General features: G+C 39.1%; 2 protein-coding genes across 4 annotated transcripts in view; both read right to left on the reverse strand.

Moving 5' to 3' along the window:
- Positions 1-575: 575 nt before the first annotated feature.
- Positions 576-15,724, reverse strand: part of TMCO1 (transmembrane and coiled-coil domains 1) — a 47,608-nt gene continuing 32,459 nt past the window's right edge. The window contains exons 6-7 of one of the 3 annotated variants that reach the window (XM_082612452.1): positions 14,311-14,455; positions 576-1,155 (exon numbers count right to left, since the gene is read on the reverse strand). In XM_082612452.1, the coding sequence (XP_082468578.1) occupies positions 1,057-1,155; positions 14,311-14,455 (244 nt within the window). In that variant the 3' untranslated portion in view covers positions 576-1,056. Of the gene's footprint in view, positions 1,156-9,643; positions 10,088-14,310; positions 14,456-15,724 lie in introns of those variants that run through there. The other 2 variants (XM_082612451.1, XM_082612453.1) reach the window with 2 other exon arrangements.
- Positions 7,273-9,631, reverse strand: LOC309799394 (fibroblast growth factor 4-like; the record flags this gene model as incomplete). The annotated part of the gene is given in 2 exon segments (XM_082612454.1): positions 7,273-9,280; positions 9,284-9,631. Coding segments are annotated over 2 exon segments (531 nt in total). The 3' UTR covers positions 7,273-9,097.

Genomic DNA, 15,724 nt, shown 5'->3' on the forward strand with positions numbered 1-15,724 from the left:
GCAATAACGTACCTTTCTCACTGGTAGAATACATGCATCTAAGGACACTGCTGATAAAAGTAAACATTTAGTACTAGAGTTATCACTCCACATAAGATTTCTAATTCCATGGATTGGGGTGGGGAGATCATGGTATAAACATACTCTCATCCTTTACAAAGGAGCAGGGCAGGAACCGAAGGCCACTGTGACTACAAGGAAGCTCTGCAAGATTAATCACAAATAACCATAACCTTGCCTCCAGGGGAGGACTGAGTGCCTTCCCAAGAATCCAACAGACTGTACTACGGTATGAAGGAAACTGCTGAGGACCCTCATTTTTATACTCTCGTGAGTTATTACCTTCCTTTCCTCTCATGCTTTAGAATTCCTATAACAGGGCAAATCTGTATTTTGAGCATATGAAGCAAGTATGATAAAATATTACATTTAAACATTGCCCCAGGGTAGGGGGGACAGGCGAGAAAAAACAAAAACAAAAACAGCACTGCCCCTTACTCGCCAATGTTTACCCTTATGTTCAGATTACTAAAAATATGTATCTAGAAATAAGGTAAGACAAAACACGTCTCTCCTTGTAGATGAAACAGCTAAAATTTTGGCCTCTTTTATTGATCTCAGGTCATATATTTGGGTTGAAAAAAACACACAACAAATGGTTCCAAATAAGAGTTACATAAACTAAATTTTTCTTCCAGATCTCTAAGTGCTCATAGAGAGACAACTTCCATGGTACATGGCACACAGCACATACTTGAAAGCTGATCCCACAGAAATATTTGTGTAAGCAAAGTAAGAATTCATTTCTCATTACATAAACATCACCTGTGCTTATCTAATCAAAACACTTGTTTAAATTAATCTGTGACCAAAAGCACTATCATGTTTGTTGAGTACCATTCTCATTCGAATCATATCCAAAAAAACCTAGAAATAACTCAAAATTAGAAAGTGGCCCAAGTGCTAAGGCTGCCTATGGCTCTTGCTACAAAATAGTTGCCGGTCTGATTTGAGTGTCTAAAAAGAATGACAGGAATTATAGGGTTCTTCTTAAATTCAAGAGAACTTCCCAGAAGGAGGTGGAGGGCCAAGAAATCCACCTGCCTGCTTGGTGGCGGCTCGTGAAGGGGCAAGGCCAAGGATCTTCTGGATGTTCTGTGAAGGAAACAGAATAAAAATTGGGTTTTAATGAGATATAGAGAAAAGTATTTAACATAGATCTCATATAAAGAGAAACCTTACAAATAAAAAGTACTGATATGACCTAAAACAGGATGATTACTACTTATTTTTTAAAAGGCCTACAATGTTACAGAGATCACAGAACAGTAAAAGGACTCTTCCCTCATGGGATCTTGGACTACTAACCAAAGAAGCTGATTTTTTCAAGTGGAGAATCATAAAAAGAGGTAATCTTTTATTTCAACACAAAGTACATTCATTAGCTATTTTGTGTAGGAAGGCTTTTTCTCTGAGTATGCGTCTTATAGCTGGATTTAGTCATTATTGCACCGTCTGAAGCTGAAACTGAAATATTCAGTATCAATGTCTTCAAAGAAGTGAGAGAATTCAGAATTTTGCAAAGTAATCTAAGTTCCGAATCCTCCTAGGTTTCTACACAACCCCTCATCTTTTCAGCTGTCTCACTTAAATCTAATTCAATAGTTTTTTTTTTAGAAACTCAACTTTATGAAACTAGTTCTCATAGAAAAGACTATTTTATACTCAGATTTCATCGGTTAATGTAACATTAAATTAAGTAACATAAGTGCAGCAATGAGTAAAACTAGCATCAACAGTTTAGGGATAAACACAATTGGCTCTTGAAAGGCAATGATTCAACTGGTGGGAGCAGACAGGTGGAGGAGTTCTAAAGAGCAATCAGGAGTGGACACTGTGATGTGGGGATAAGGTGGTTTGCTTTAAAGAGGGAGGGAAGGGGTTCATGAATGTGGAGAGGGTAAATAGGGTCAGTTAAGATATTGTACAGCACCTGTAAGTGGGAAAAACCTTAAAGATTGTCTAATTATTTCTGCTCAAGTCTTTCATTTTATATTTGAGAAATTCCAGTTAAAACTTGGAAGAGTAGGATGGCCTGTCCAAAATTACAAAGTTAAATGAAGAACAGAGTTAGAATTAAAACCCATGTTTTTGGATTCTTAATCTAATGGGTTCTCTTACACAGTACCTCCTCTATTAAAGTTCTGTTCTTCAGAACAAACTCTAACCCAGGGTAGGCAGGTTAGCTTGTGTGCATTCATTCGTTCAACAGTTACTGAGGACCTAATGTGCATAACGCACTATGAGAATATCTATATCTAGGCTCCTCTGAAGTATACACTCCCCAATCCTTTATCATTAAGAATAATTGCTACTGAGAGGGCGGACAGCAGAAGCAAGAAGAACTATAGTTCTGCAGCCTGTGGAAGGAAAACCACATTCACAGAAAGATAGACAAAATGAAAAGGCAGAAGACTTTGTACCAGAAAACCCAGAAAAACAACTAAATGAAGTGGAGATAGGCAACCTTCCAGAAAAATAATTCAGAATAATGATAATGAAGATGATCCAGGACCTCGGAAAAAGAATGGAGGCAAAGATCGAGAAGATGCAAGAAATGTATAACAAAGACCTAGAAGAATTAAAGAACAAACACCTAGAAGAATTAAAGAACAAACAAACAGAAATGAACAATAAATAACTGAAATGAAAAATACACCAGAAGGAATCAATAGCAGAATAACTGAGGCAGAAGAATGGATAAGTGACCTGGAAGACAGAATGGTGGAATTCACTGCCACAGAACAGAATAAAGAAAAAAGAATGGAAAGAAATGAAGACAGCCTAAGAGACTGCTGGGACAACATTAAACACAACAACATTCGCATTATAGGGATCCCAGAAGGAGAAGAGAGAGAGAAAGGACCTGACAAAATATTTGATGAGATACAGTCGAAAACTTCCCTAACATAGGAAAGGAAATAGCTACCCAAGTCCAGGAAGTGCAAAGAGCCCCAGGCAGGATAAACCCAAGGAGAAACACATGGAGACACATAGTAATCATACTGACAAAAATTAAAGACAAAGAAAAATTACTGAAAGCAACAGGGAAAAACAACAAATAACATACAAGGGAACTCCCATAAGGTTAACAGCTTATTTCTCAGCAGAAATTCTACAAGCCAGAAGGGAGTGGCATGATATATTTAAAGTGACGAAAGAGAAGAAACTACAACCAAGATTACTCTACCCAGCAAGGATCTCATTCAGATTCTATGGAGAAATCAAAAGCTTTACAGGCAAGAAAAAGCTAAGAGAAACCAGCAACATGAAACCAGCCCTACAACAAATGTTAAAGGAACTTCTTTAGGTGGGAAACACAAGAGAAGAAAAGGACCTAAAAAAACAAACCCATAACAATTAAGAAAATGGTAATAGGAACATACATATCAATAATTACCTTAAACGTGAATGGATTAAATGCTCCAACCAAAAGACACAGGCTCGGTGAATAGATACAAAAACAAGACCCATATATATGCTGTCTACAAGAGACCCACTTCAGACCTAGGGACACATACAGACTGAAAGTGAGGGGATGGAAAAAGATATTCCATGCAAATGGAAATCAAAAGAAAGCTGGAGTAGCAATACTCATATCAGATAAAAGAGACTTTAAAATAAAGAATGTTAGGGCTTCCCTGGTGGTGCAGTGATTGAGAGTCCGCCTGCCGATGCAGGGGACACGGGTTCGTGCCCTGGTCTGGGAGGATGCCACATGCTGCGGAGCGGCTGGGCCCATGAGCCATGGCCGCTGAGCCTGCACGTCTGGAGCTTGTGCTCCGCAACGCGAGAGGCCACAACAGTGAAAGGCCCACTTATTGCAAAAAAAATAATAATAATAATAAATAAATAAAAATAAAATAAAGAATGTTACAAGAGACAAGGAAGGACACTACATAATGATCAAGGGAGTAATCCAAGAAGATATAACAATTATAAATATATATGCACCCAACATAGGAGCACCTCAATACATAAGGCAACTGCTAACAGCTCTAAAAGAGGAAATCGACAGTAACACAATAATAGTGGGGGACTTCAACACCACACTTCCATCAATGGACAGATCATCCAGACAGAAAATTAATAAGGAAACACAAGCTTTAAATGACACAATAGACCAGATAGATTTAATTGATATTTATAAGACATTCCATCCAAAAACAGCAGATTACACTTTCTTCTCAAGGGCACATGGAACATTCTCCAGGATAGATCACAACTTGGGTCACAAATCAAGCCTCAGTAAATTTAAGAAAACTGAAATCACATCAAGCATCTTTTCTGACCACAGTACTATGAGACTAGAAATCAATTACAGGGAAAAAAAACATAAAAAACACAAACACAGGGCGGCTAAACAATATGTTATGGGATGCAGCAAAAGCAGTTTTAAGAGGAAAGTTTATAGCAATACAAGCCTACCTCAAGAAACAAGAAAAATCTCAAAAAAACTATCTAACCTTACACCTAAAGGAACTAGAGAAAGAAGGACAAACAAAACCCAAAGTTAGTAGAAGGAAAGAATTCATAAAGATCAGAGCAGAAATAAATGAAATAGAAACAAAGAAAACAATGGCAAAGATCAATCAAACTAAAAGCTGGTTCTTTGAGAAGATAAACAAAATTGATAAATCTTTAGCCAGACTCATCAAGAAAAAGAGGGAGAGGACTCAAGTCAATAAAATTAGAAATGAAAAAGGAGAAGTTACAACGGACACCACAGAAATACAAAGCATCATGAGAGACTACTACAAGCAACTCTATGCCAATAAAATGGACAACCTGGAAGAAATGGAGAAATTCTTAGAAAGGTATAACCTTCCAAGACTGAACCAGTAAGAAACAGAAAATATAAACAGACCAATCACAAGTAAAGAAATTGAAACTGTGATTAAAAACTTTCCAACAAACAAAAGTCTAGGACCAGAGGGCTTCACAGGTGAATTCTATCAAATATTTACAGAAGAGCTAACACCCACCTTTCTCAAACTCTTCCAAAATATTGCAGAAGAAGGAACACTCCCAAACTTATTCTATGAGGCCACCATCACCCTGATACCAAAACCAGACAAAGATACCACAAAAAAAGAAAATTACAGACCAATATCACTGATGAATATAGATGCAAAAATGCTCAACAAAATACTAGCAATCAGAATCCAACAATACATTAAAAAAGATCATATACCATGATGAAGTGGGATTTATCCCAGGGATGCAAGGATTCTTCAATATACGCAAATCAATCAATGTGATACACCATATTAACAAACTGAAGAATAAAAACCATGTGATCATCTCAATAGATGCAGAAAAAGCTTTTGACAAAATTCAACACTCATTTATGATAAAAATTCTCCAGAAAGTGGGCATAGAGGGGACCTACCTCAACATAATAAAGGCCATATAGGACAAACCAAAGGATATACAATGGAGAAACACAGTCTCTTCAATAAGTGGTGCTGGGAAACCTGGACAGCTACATGGAAAAGAATGAAATTAGAACACTCCCTAACACCATACACAAAAATAAACTCAAAATGGATTAGAGACCTAAATGTAAGACTGAACACTATAAAACTCTCAGAGGAAAACATAGGAAGAACACTCTTTGACATAAATCACAGCAAGATCTTTTTGATCCATCTCCTAGAGTAATGGAAAAAACAAAAATAAACAAATGGGACCTAATGAAACTTAAAAGCTTTTGCACAGCATAGGAAACTACAAACAAGACGGAAAGACAACCCTCAGAATGGGAGAAAATATTTGCAAACAAAGCAATGGACAAAGGATTAATCTCCAAAATATATAAACAGCTCATGCAGCTCAATATCAAAAAAACAAAGAACCCAATCAAAAAATGGGCAGAAGACCTAAATAGACATTTCTCCAAAGAAGACATGCAGATGGCCTAGAAGCACATGAAAAGCTGCTCAACATCACTAATTATTAGAGCAATGCAAACAAAACTACAATGAGGTATCACCTCATACCAGTTTGAATGGGCATCATCAGAAAATCTACAAACAACAAATGCTGGAGAGGGTGTGGAGAAAAGGGAACCCTCTTGCACTGTTGGTGGGAATGTAAATCGATATAGCCACTATGGAGAATAGTATGGAGGTTCCTTAAAAAACTGAAAGTAGAATTACCATAGGACTCAGCAATCCCACTACTGGGCATATACCCAGAGGAAGCCATAATTCAAAACAACACATACACCCCAGTGTTCATTGCAGCACTATTTCCAATAGCCAGGTCATGGAAGCAACCTAAATGCCCACTGACAGACAAATGGATAAAGAAGATGTGGTACATATACACAATGGAATATTACTCAGCCATAAAAAGGAATTAAATTGGGTCATTTGTAGAGACGTGGATGGATCTAGAGACAGTCATACAAAGTGAAGTAAGTCAGAAAGAGAAAAACAAATACCATATATTAACACATATATGTGGAACCTAGAAAAATGGTACAGATGAACCAGTCTGCAGGGCAGAAATAGAGACAGAGATGTAGGGGACAAACGTATGGACACCAAGGGAAGAAAGCGGTGGGTGGTGGTGGTGGTGTGATGAATTGGGAGAATGGGATTGACATATATACACTAATATGTATAAAATAGATGACTAATAAGAACCTGCTGTATAAAAAAATAAATAGTATTCAAAAAAGAATAATGGTTACTGATGTGTTTATATTTCTGAGATAACACTCTGTAAGAATATCACATAATATTTAAATATGAAGACAGAACTTCAAGAACTCATTTATTTATTTATTTATTTATCTTTTTACACGTGATAAATGTTTTTCATTTATTCTGTATTTCGATGTGCACAGCATATACATCACAATATGGGTCAGCACCTGTGTAAAACTACAGACAGATTCTGAAAACAGCAGTAAGTACAGAAACCTCAAATCCCCATCATAGCAATAGAAACACTTTACAATATTTCAAAGGTTCAATGCTTCACATCCGATCCGCTGAATATATACACATGGTCAAGGATGGCCAAGGTCTGCCCTTAAGACGTCTGAGTTCCTGACAATCTGACTGGGCTCTGGGACAAGACATCGTCCCATATTTAAGGCATCTAAAGCAATCTGGTTTGTTACTATGTGAAAACAGTAAATACAGAACGGCCACAAATCCCAGCTCCTTACCCCTGCCCCCCCGCCCCACTCCCACCCCTATGCAATCAGCACCGAGATCTCTGAGCATTGCTCAGTACTCCTGGAGTCTAGGGCGCAGTTTAAAATTTTTAAAAAACATTTTTATGGCCTGGCCTGAACAGCAGTTTGAGATGTAAGGTCCTGTCTTAAGTGGCTTCTTTCTTCTAGGCCTCAGTTTAAGAATAGTATTTTAAGTAGATGATTTGCATCCGAACAAAGAGTTTTAAAAAGGAATGTGAAAGACAAAAACTCCAATCAGATTTTTCCAGTCTTGCTGTCTGTAGACTCCCATAAAGTTAATTCGGGAGATAGTTCAGAAACATCTTAGGAGAGTATTAAAAGCCTTGAGGAAACATTTGGAGCATTTCTGGTAGCAAGCTAAGGTCATTTTGTATAAACTCGAAAAAGTCATTCATTAAAATTAAATGTTTGCCATCACCTCAGAACTATTTTTAAACCTCACCGCCCCTGCCTCTTCCATCTTTGCTTCCATGACAGGGGTTACATTTGTAAAATATATAAAGAAAAATATAAGGTTACTTGGTGACCATATAGTGTACTCTAACAGCTGTCTGCAAATATTTTCACCATGATTATCCTTACTAAAAGTAAATCACAGGTAAAGATAGCTCAGTGACAAGGTTCGAATGGGGCACACCAACACTATCTGCAATACTTTTTGGCTACATATGGAAAAAAAAGCCACTTGGGATGGCAAACTCCCACACCCGGTCTGAGCTTTCTTCAGATTTTGCCAGATGAGTGGTTTAAGGGCTTTTGAGGTAGATGTTAAATCCACTTAATCAGGAATGCAACAGAGAGAAGCAGTGACTTCCACCACGTAAACTGCCTTAAGGGTTTTTGTACAATGACAAGGACATTTCACCTAAAATGAACAGCTAGTTCTAGCCTGAAGCTTCCCAAACACAGGGAAGTGTGTGTGGTTTTTGGTTTTTGGTTTTTTAAAAATATATACATGTATACACTATTACTTATCAGAGGTCTCCACTATCACAAACTGTCTTTCACCCCTCGGGTTTTGGCAGTGGTTGTAAATCCACCCAATCTTGTCCATTTCCAGCCTTCCAGTGCAATATCAATTCCTCTCTGATGGATTTTACAAAATTGCTTTGTTTTTGCCTTTTCCCCAATGGCCACAGAGAAACACGGGCTGTGGTTGATCCAAAAAAAAGGAAAACAGGAGTTTATAAAGGTGCCTACGGGTCTCCCCCATCCGGTAGGTCGAGGAAGACTGACTGCAGCAAAGTTCAAAGGTCATTCCTGGCAGATCTAAGAGTGGCAGTGGTGGCCTCGACAGTGTGCTCCGCTTTCTGTACCCGAAGTAAACCGATATGTCCTGAGGAATAACTTCAGGGCACAAAGGGAGTGGGGCACTGCAGTATGCTAGGAATGAAGCCAAGACTGGGAGCTTCCTTAACTGGCTTCTAAAGCCCCAGGAAACCTTTCCAGACACAGAGATGCTCACCACCAAACCACAGGGGACAGTGCAAAGCAGGGTTCATGTCACAGACTGATGTCACCGGTTTTTAATACACGGAATAGCAGCAGTCACTTGTGACAACTTTTTGACAAGTTAAATAAACCCAGTGGAAGGGTCTCTACTGTTTTACCAGAAAAGTCAGGGTTTGGTGGTTTTGTTTGTTTGTTTGTTTTTTTCAGAAAAATACAAAACACATCCACAGAGCCATAAATAATCTGGTGGCAATATATACACATTTAAATAATTAATTTAAATATCGTACACCTACTCTTGAGTTAAACTGTCCATCTGAAGAAAGTGCACCAAGGTGGCCCTTGGCACTCCCCTCCTGGGGGCTCTGAGGGTCACAGCCTGGGGAGGAAATGGGTGACCTTCATGGTGGGTGACACCCGCTTCCCCTTCTTGGTCTTCCCGTTCTTACTCAGGGCGATGAACATGCCGGGGTACCTGTAGCACTCGTAGGCATTGTAGTTGCTGGGGAGGAGTCTCTCTTTGAACTTGCACTCCTCGGTGAAGAAAGGCGAGCCTTAGAGTTTGCCTCTGCTGCTCATGGCTACGAAGAACCGGCCGGCCATGCCGAAGATGCTCACCACTCCCTGCTCCACGGGAGAGAGCTCCAGCAGGCTGTCACTCGTGTCCGCGTGCATGCCGCCGATGCGGCCGTCTGGGAGCACCTGGAGGTGGAAGCCGATGCCCACGCTGCAGTAGAGCCTCCGCAGCCTCTTGATGCCCAGCAGGTAGTCCCCGGCGCCACTCTGGACGGCAGCCTCCTTGGGCTGTGCAGCCACAGGCAGGCGTGCCAGCGAGCGTGCCACCAGGCTCTCCCAGCGGCCCAAGAACTCATTTAAATTATATTTGCCATAAAATACTTTATTCATTCATTCAGTCACTCACCATACTATAGACCATGCTGTACTTTAAAAAAGAAATCTAAAAACAGGTTATGAAGAAAAATCAATCATTAGCAGTTCAGGTTACTTCCCCTTAGTAAAGCTGGAGAACGTCTGTATTTCTTTCATAATAAAAATAGCTCCTTCATGCCCCCCTCTAAAAATCCACTGCACAAAGCAATAAGAAGACCAAATGATAGAATGTCACTAAATTTCCAACTTCTTTTATTTATTTATTTTTTTAAATTATTTATTTATTTATTGGCTGCATCAGGTCTTTGCTGCTGTGCGGGGCTTTCTTTAGTTGCGAAGAGCAGGGGCTACTCTTCACTGCGGTGCGCGGGCTTCTCCGAGCACAGGCTCAGTAGTTGTGGCACACAGGTTTAGTTGCTCCGCGGCATGTGGGATCTCCCCAGACCAGGGCTCGAACCCGTGTCCCCTGCACTGACAGACGGATTCTTTATCACTGTGCCACCAGGGAAGTCCCCCAACTTCTTTTACTTAATCAGTAAGTACTTACTGACCACCTACAATGCATCCAGCATTAAGCAACGCATGATGGTAAATTACTTTAAAGATAAAATTTGAAATAAGACGTTTGAGAATTAGCTGCTGATAAACACATTTGTCTAGTTAATGACTAGAATAATACAGTCTAGACAAAACATACAAGGCATCCTTGCTCCATTATTCTGTACAGACAGGGGTCAATTAAGTGACTCTTTACCATTTTAGAGATAAAGACCAGTGTAAAAACCTCTGATGCCCTTTAAATCACAGGTTTACTGTGATTTAAAGACAAATGAAAGGAAAACAGGCAATATTTTGAAAGGCAGACTGAAAGGGTAGACTGTGGACAGTCTCATTATGAATTAAAAACACATAAATGGCTACTGTACACAAGCCGTTGCTCTAGATGGAAAATAGCCCTAACAGCAACAACCACAACAGCAACAAGAATGTTAAAACAAGGTTCAAGTTCATGGAAATCCAGGCAGTGCTTTGGATTTCCTTGTGGCTCTTGTCACAGACTCCCTTTGGAAACACTAAATCAAGTTTATCAATGGTACTTTACTCAAGCATTTGTATTTCAATACCAACCCTCTGCAATCTTATCCTTTAGTGAAATTCTAAACCATCAATTTAAATTCCTATTGTCTCACAAATGAACCCACGATGGTTTTTCTTAGATAAAGTTTTTCCTCCACAGCAGTAATACTATACTACATTTCTATGCACTTTAAAGTTTGAAAATAGTTTTAAGGACTAGATACCAGTCCTTAGTTACCCTTGTTTTTGAGATGAGAAAGCTGAGGCAGAGAGAGGTTACAAATCAGGCACAGTTTTCCTCTATTAAACAACTCACTAAGGGATCTTCACCTTAGGAGTGAAAAATCTTGTAGCAGGCCTGGCCTATAAAAAAATTCACTATTATGAAGACTATGTATGAGCACACCATAGAAAATATATATATGTTACATTGTTAAGTGAATAAATGCATATAAATCAAAACCCACAGAAGGTACAATACCAAGAGTGAACATTAATGTAAATTATGGACTTTGGGTGATAATGATGTATTAGTGTAGGTTCATTGATTGTAAAAAGAACGTATCACTATTATACAAGGTGTTGATAGTGGGGGAGGCTGCGTGCAAGTAGGGGAAAAGGAGTTAGATGGGAAATCTCTGTACAGTCCACTCAATTTTGCTGTGAACCTAAAACTGCTCTAAAACAAAAGTCTATAAAAAATGCATATAAATACTGTAAGAATATATGAAAAAACAATAGTTGTATTAATATTAGTTGTATATCCTTTTCTCTTTCCTTGCCTTCAGCTTTTTGAAATATTGCTGAACAGGATAATTTAAAATAAAGACAAATATTTCCATAGGTGCTATCTCAAAGTGCCAGTCAGGCACTGTTCTAAGCACTTCACATCTATGTTCTCCTTTAATCCTCACAAGAACTCAGTGAAGCAGGCTTATTATTATCCTTACATGCTGATAAAAAAAGGGGATCCAACTGTCAGGCTGTAATTCAATAAACAGTCGCTGAGCTTCACAGTGTATATAGCAGGTATGTGTGTATACGTTATCTCCTTTATATCTTTCAACAACCTCATCCATTAAACTTGACCTGACTGCTTTCCTACAGCCTCTCAATTCTCCTCCAATTTTTCAGGCCTTCTTAATTAGCAAGATTTAGTTTAGAAATATGCACTTTGCTAAAAAGACAGGAGTTTTAATTTGTTATGAACATGATATGGAAGAACACTTAACAGAAATGCAAAATATAAGATGTGAGTCTCCCAAGGAAATAGAGATAAAACAAAAATAAACAAATGGGACCGAAATCAAACCTGCAAGCTTTTGCACAGCAAAGGAAACGATAAACAATATGAAAATACAACCTACAGAATGGGAGAAAATATTTGCAAATGATGTGACCGACAAGGGCTTAATTTCCAAACTATACAAAAACAGCTCATACAACTCAGCAACAACAACAACAAGAAACCCAACAGAAAAATGGGCAGATCCATAGTTCTTAGACTGTTCCCCCCCAGGGTGCCCAGGGACTCCAGGGGTGGGGTAGGTGGGGAGACATTGAGAATTGGGAAGAGGATAAAGGCAGAGAAGCAGGTAGTTGGGGCTCTGGGACCCCTCTCTCACTTCTATCACTTTTACTGCTTTTCTATTTGGTGGTTCTGTGTAAGATTTAACTGGAAAAAGGGGCTGCAATGCTAAAAAAAAAATGCATGGGACTTCCCTGGTGGCCCAGGGGTTAAGAATCTGCCTGCCAATGCAGGGGACACGGGTTACAGTCCTAGTCCAGGAAGATCCCACATGCTGCGGAGCAACTAAGCCCATGCACCACAACTACTGAGCCTGTGCTCTAGAGCCCGTGAGCCACAACTACTGAGCCTGCATGCCACAACTACTGAAGCCCATGTGCCTAGAGCCCGTGCTCCACAACAAGAGAAGCCACTGCCATGAAAAGCCCATGCACCACAACGAAGACCCAACACAGCCAAAAATTAAAAAAAAAAAAAAAAAAAATGCATGAAAGCCTCTGTCTATGGACCTGGGATCAGATCTCAGTCTGGGTGTGGGGCCCTGGCCAGTTGGACTGATTCTGTAGCGTGATTCTTGTCAATAAAAAAAGAATATAAGTTTAAACAAAAACAAAAAATAAAACAAAACAAAAAAAGAAAAATGGGCAGATGACCTAAATAGACATTTCTCCAAAGAAGAGATACAGATGGACAATAGGCATGTTAAAAGATGCTCAACATCACTAATTATTAGAGAAATGCAAATCAAAACTACAATGAGAAAAAAAGAAAAGAAAAAAATAGGGACTTCCCTGGTGGTGCAGTGGTTAAGAATCTGCCTGCCAATGCAGTGGACACGGGTTCGAGCCCTGGTCCAGGAAGAACTCACGTTCCGTGAAGCAGCTAAGCCTGTGCACCACAACTACTGAGCCTCCACTCTAGAGCCCGTGAGCCACAACTACTGAGCCCGCATGCCACAACTACTGAAGCCTGCGCACCTAGAGCCCATGCTCTGCAACAAGAGAAGCCACCGCAATGAGAAGCCTGCACACCACAACGAAGAGTAGCCCCTGCTTGCAGCAACTAGAGAAAGCCCATGCACAGCAGCAAAGACCCAATGCAGCCAAAAAACTAAATAAATAAATAAAATAAATTAATTTTTTTAAAAAAAAGGAAAAAAAAATTTTTAATCAAAAGAAAACTGCAATGAGGTATCAAACCTCACACCAGTCAGAATGGCCATCATTAAAAAGTTTACAAATAACAAATGTTGGAGAGCATGTGGAGAAAAGGGAACCCTCCTACACTGTTGGTGGGAATGTAAGTTGGTGTAGCCACTATAGAAAACAGTATGGAGGTTCCTCAGAAAACTAAAAAATAGAATTACCATATGATCCAGCAATCCCACTCCCAGGCATGTATCTGGACAAAAAATCAGTTCAAAAACTGAATAATGCCCTGAAATATGAAGAGTTCTGGAGCCAGAGACTTTAATTAACCTCTCTTACTTTTTAAAGTCCCATCTCAAAAGCCACTTCATTCTTTCAACCTTTCTGCCTGAATTGTCTGCCACTAATTGAATGTTATGTCTCTCTTCCAGGCTCTCACAACCTTATATGTATCTCTTAGCTCTCACTCTTTTTCACTATGAATGTCTGACCATCATGTTGCTTGAATGTAAATTCTACAGCCAGACGTTATCTCAACTGTGACTAACTTCAAGTCACCAAATTATTATGTTTATTTGTGTTTCTGAAGTGCCAAAAGGCACTGGTGTATAATAAAGAAGAAATGATAGTGGGAAGACAAAACCCACTCTTTACTTTTCTACCTTTAGATAGTTGCAATAAAGGAGAAACTTGAGAGCTCTAAAGGTGGGATGTGGAAACCATGTTTGATTTTATGGCTACTCCCCATCCCTAAGGATCAGTAATCTAGACCTACATACATTTAAAACAGTTTTAGATGATACTCTGGAATTCTAAAACAAGCAACTGAAAGATCTCAGTAGCAACAGGTAGACACTTCCAGTATTACAGAAGTAGACACTAATTTAGGGTGTGACAGCAAGGAAGGATATACATATTAAATAGTGGATGTTGTCACTTACCTGTCGAATTGACATGGTACAGAGAATATACAGGAAGATGAAGGAACAGTCTGTGGTATCGTCCCCCAGCAGATTTCGATGAGACAGTCCTTGGATGTAGGAAAGGGGGGTGAAAGGGAGCTTTGCCACCACTCTACCATCAAATCTAAAAAGGAAAAAACAAAGAACTGTTATTTTTGGAAGACTGACAAGCTTCTTAGTTCCAGAGAAGAATCTGGGACAGAAATAGAACTCTAAGTCCCTTGATCTCTAAAAAACAAAGAAAGGATGATATTCTAAAAAGAGACTTGAAGTATAAGGATGTAAGGAAGGGTGCCTAGATTTTTCCCATCAATCTTTTTCTAAACTAGTGATTCTTAATTTTTTCAGTATCAGGCTCCTTTAACACTCTGAAAAATTATTGAGAACCCTAAAGAGGTTTTATTTAGAGGTTATATCTATCAATATTACTGTTTTATAAATTAAAACAGAAATTTTAAACCATTTATCAAATCATTTAAAAGGTAGCAATATTCAGTATGTTAACACAAGTGTTTTTTTTTTGGTTTTTTTTGCGGTACGCAGGCCTCTCACTGCTGTGGCCTCTCCCGTTGCGGAGCACAGGCTCCGGACACGCAGGCCCAGCGGCCATGGCCCACGGGCCCAGCCGCTCCGCGGCATGTGGGATCCTCCCGGACCGGGGCACAAACCCGTGTCCCCTGCATCGGCAGGCGGACTCCCAACCACTGCGCCACCAGGGAAGCCCAAACACAAGTATTTTTATGGAAAATATATTTTCCATACAGAAAAAGAATTTAGTGAGAAGAAAGGCTTTTTTCCCCCCAATCTCTTTAATGTTTTATTTAATAGAAAAATGTTGGATTCTCATAGCTGCTTCATTACTCAGGCTGTTGCAATATTACACACCCTATGAAGCCTCTGGAAAATTCCACTGTACATTCATGAGAGAAGGAGAGTGAAGAAGGCAAATAACATTTTAGAATTATTATAACAACAATTTTTACCTCAAGGACCTCCTAAAAGTCTCAGAGACCTCCAGGGATCCCCAGACCACACTTTGAGAACCACTGTTCTAAACCATGACACCAATAAGAGTTTAAGAACCCTCTTTTCCAAGACTCAAAGATTCCCAGTATATACACATTAAACAGGATAAACACTTCTGGAGAGAAATTCATGGAATATACATAGTGGTGAATGAAAAATGCCATACATAATACTCTGAGATAACTTTTAACATACTTCTAATGTTTGAAAGTAATTCCTTTTACTTTTTCTAAAATGGAAAAGAAAAATGTTTTGAAAAGAGAAAATCTTAGAAAAAAACTAGAAGGAAATATGTATCAGTGTTTATTTTGAGGTGCTGGGGATATAAACTTCTTTTATAGTTTTCTATGAATAAGCTGTACAGTCA

This window comes from Mesoplodon mirus (assembly GCF_964341445.2).
Source record: "Mesoplodon mirus genome assembly, chromosome: 3".
Taxonomy (NCBI): Eukaryota; Metazoa; Chordata; class Mammalia; order Artiodactyla; family Ziphiidae; genus Mesoplodon; species Mesoplodon mirus.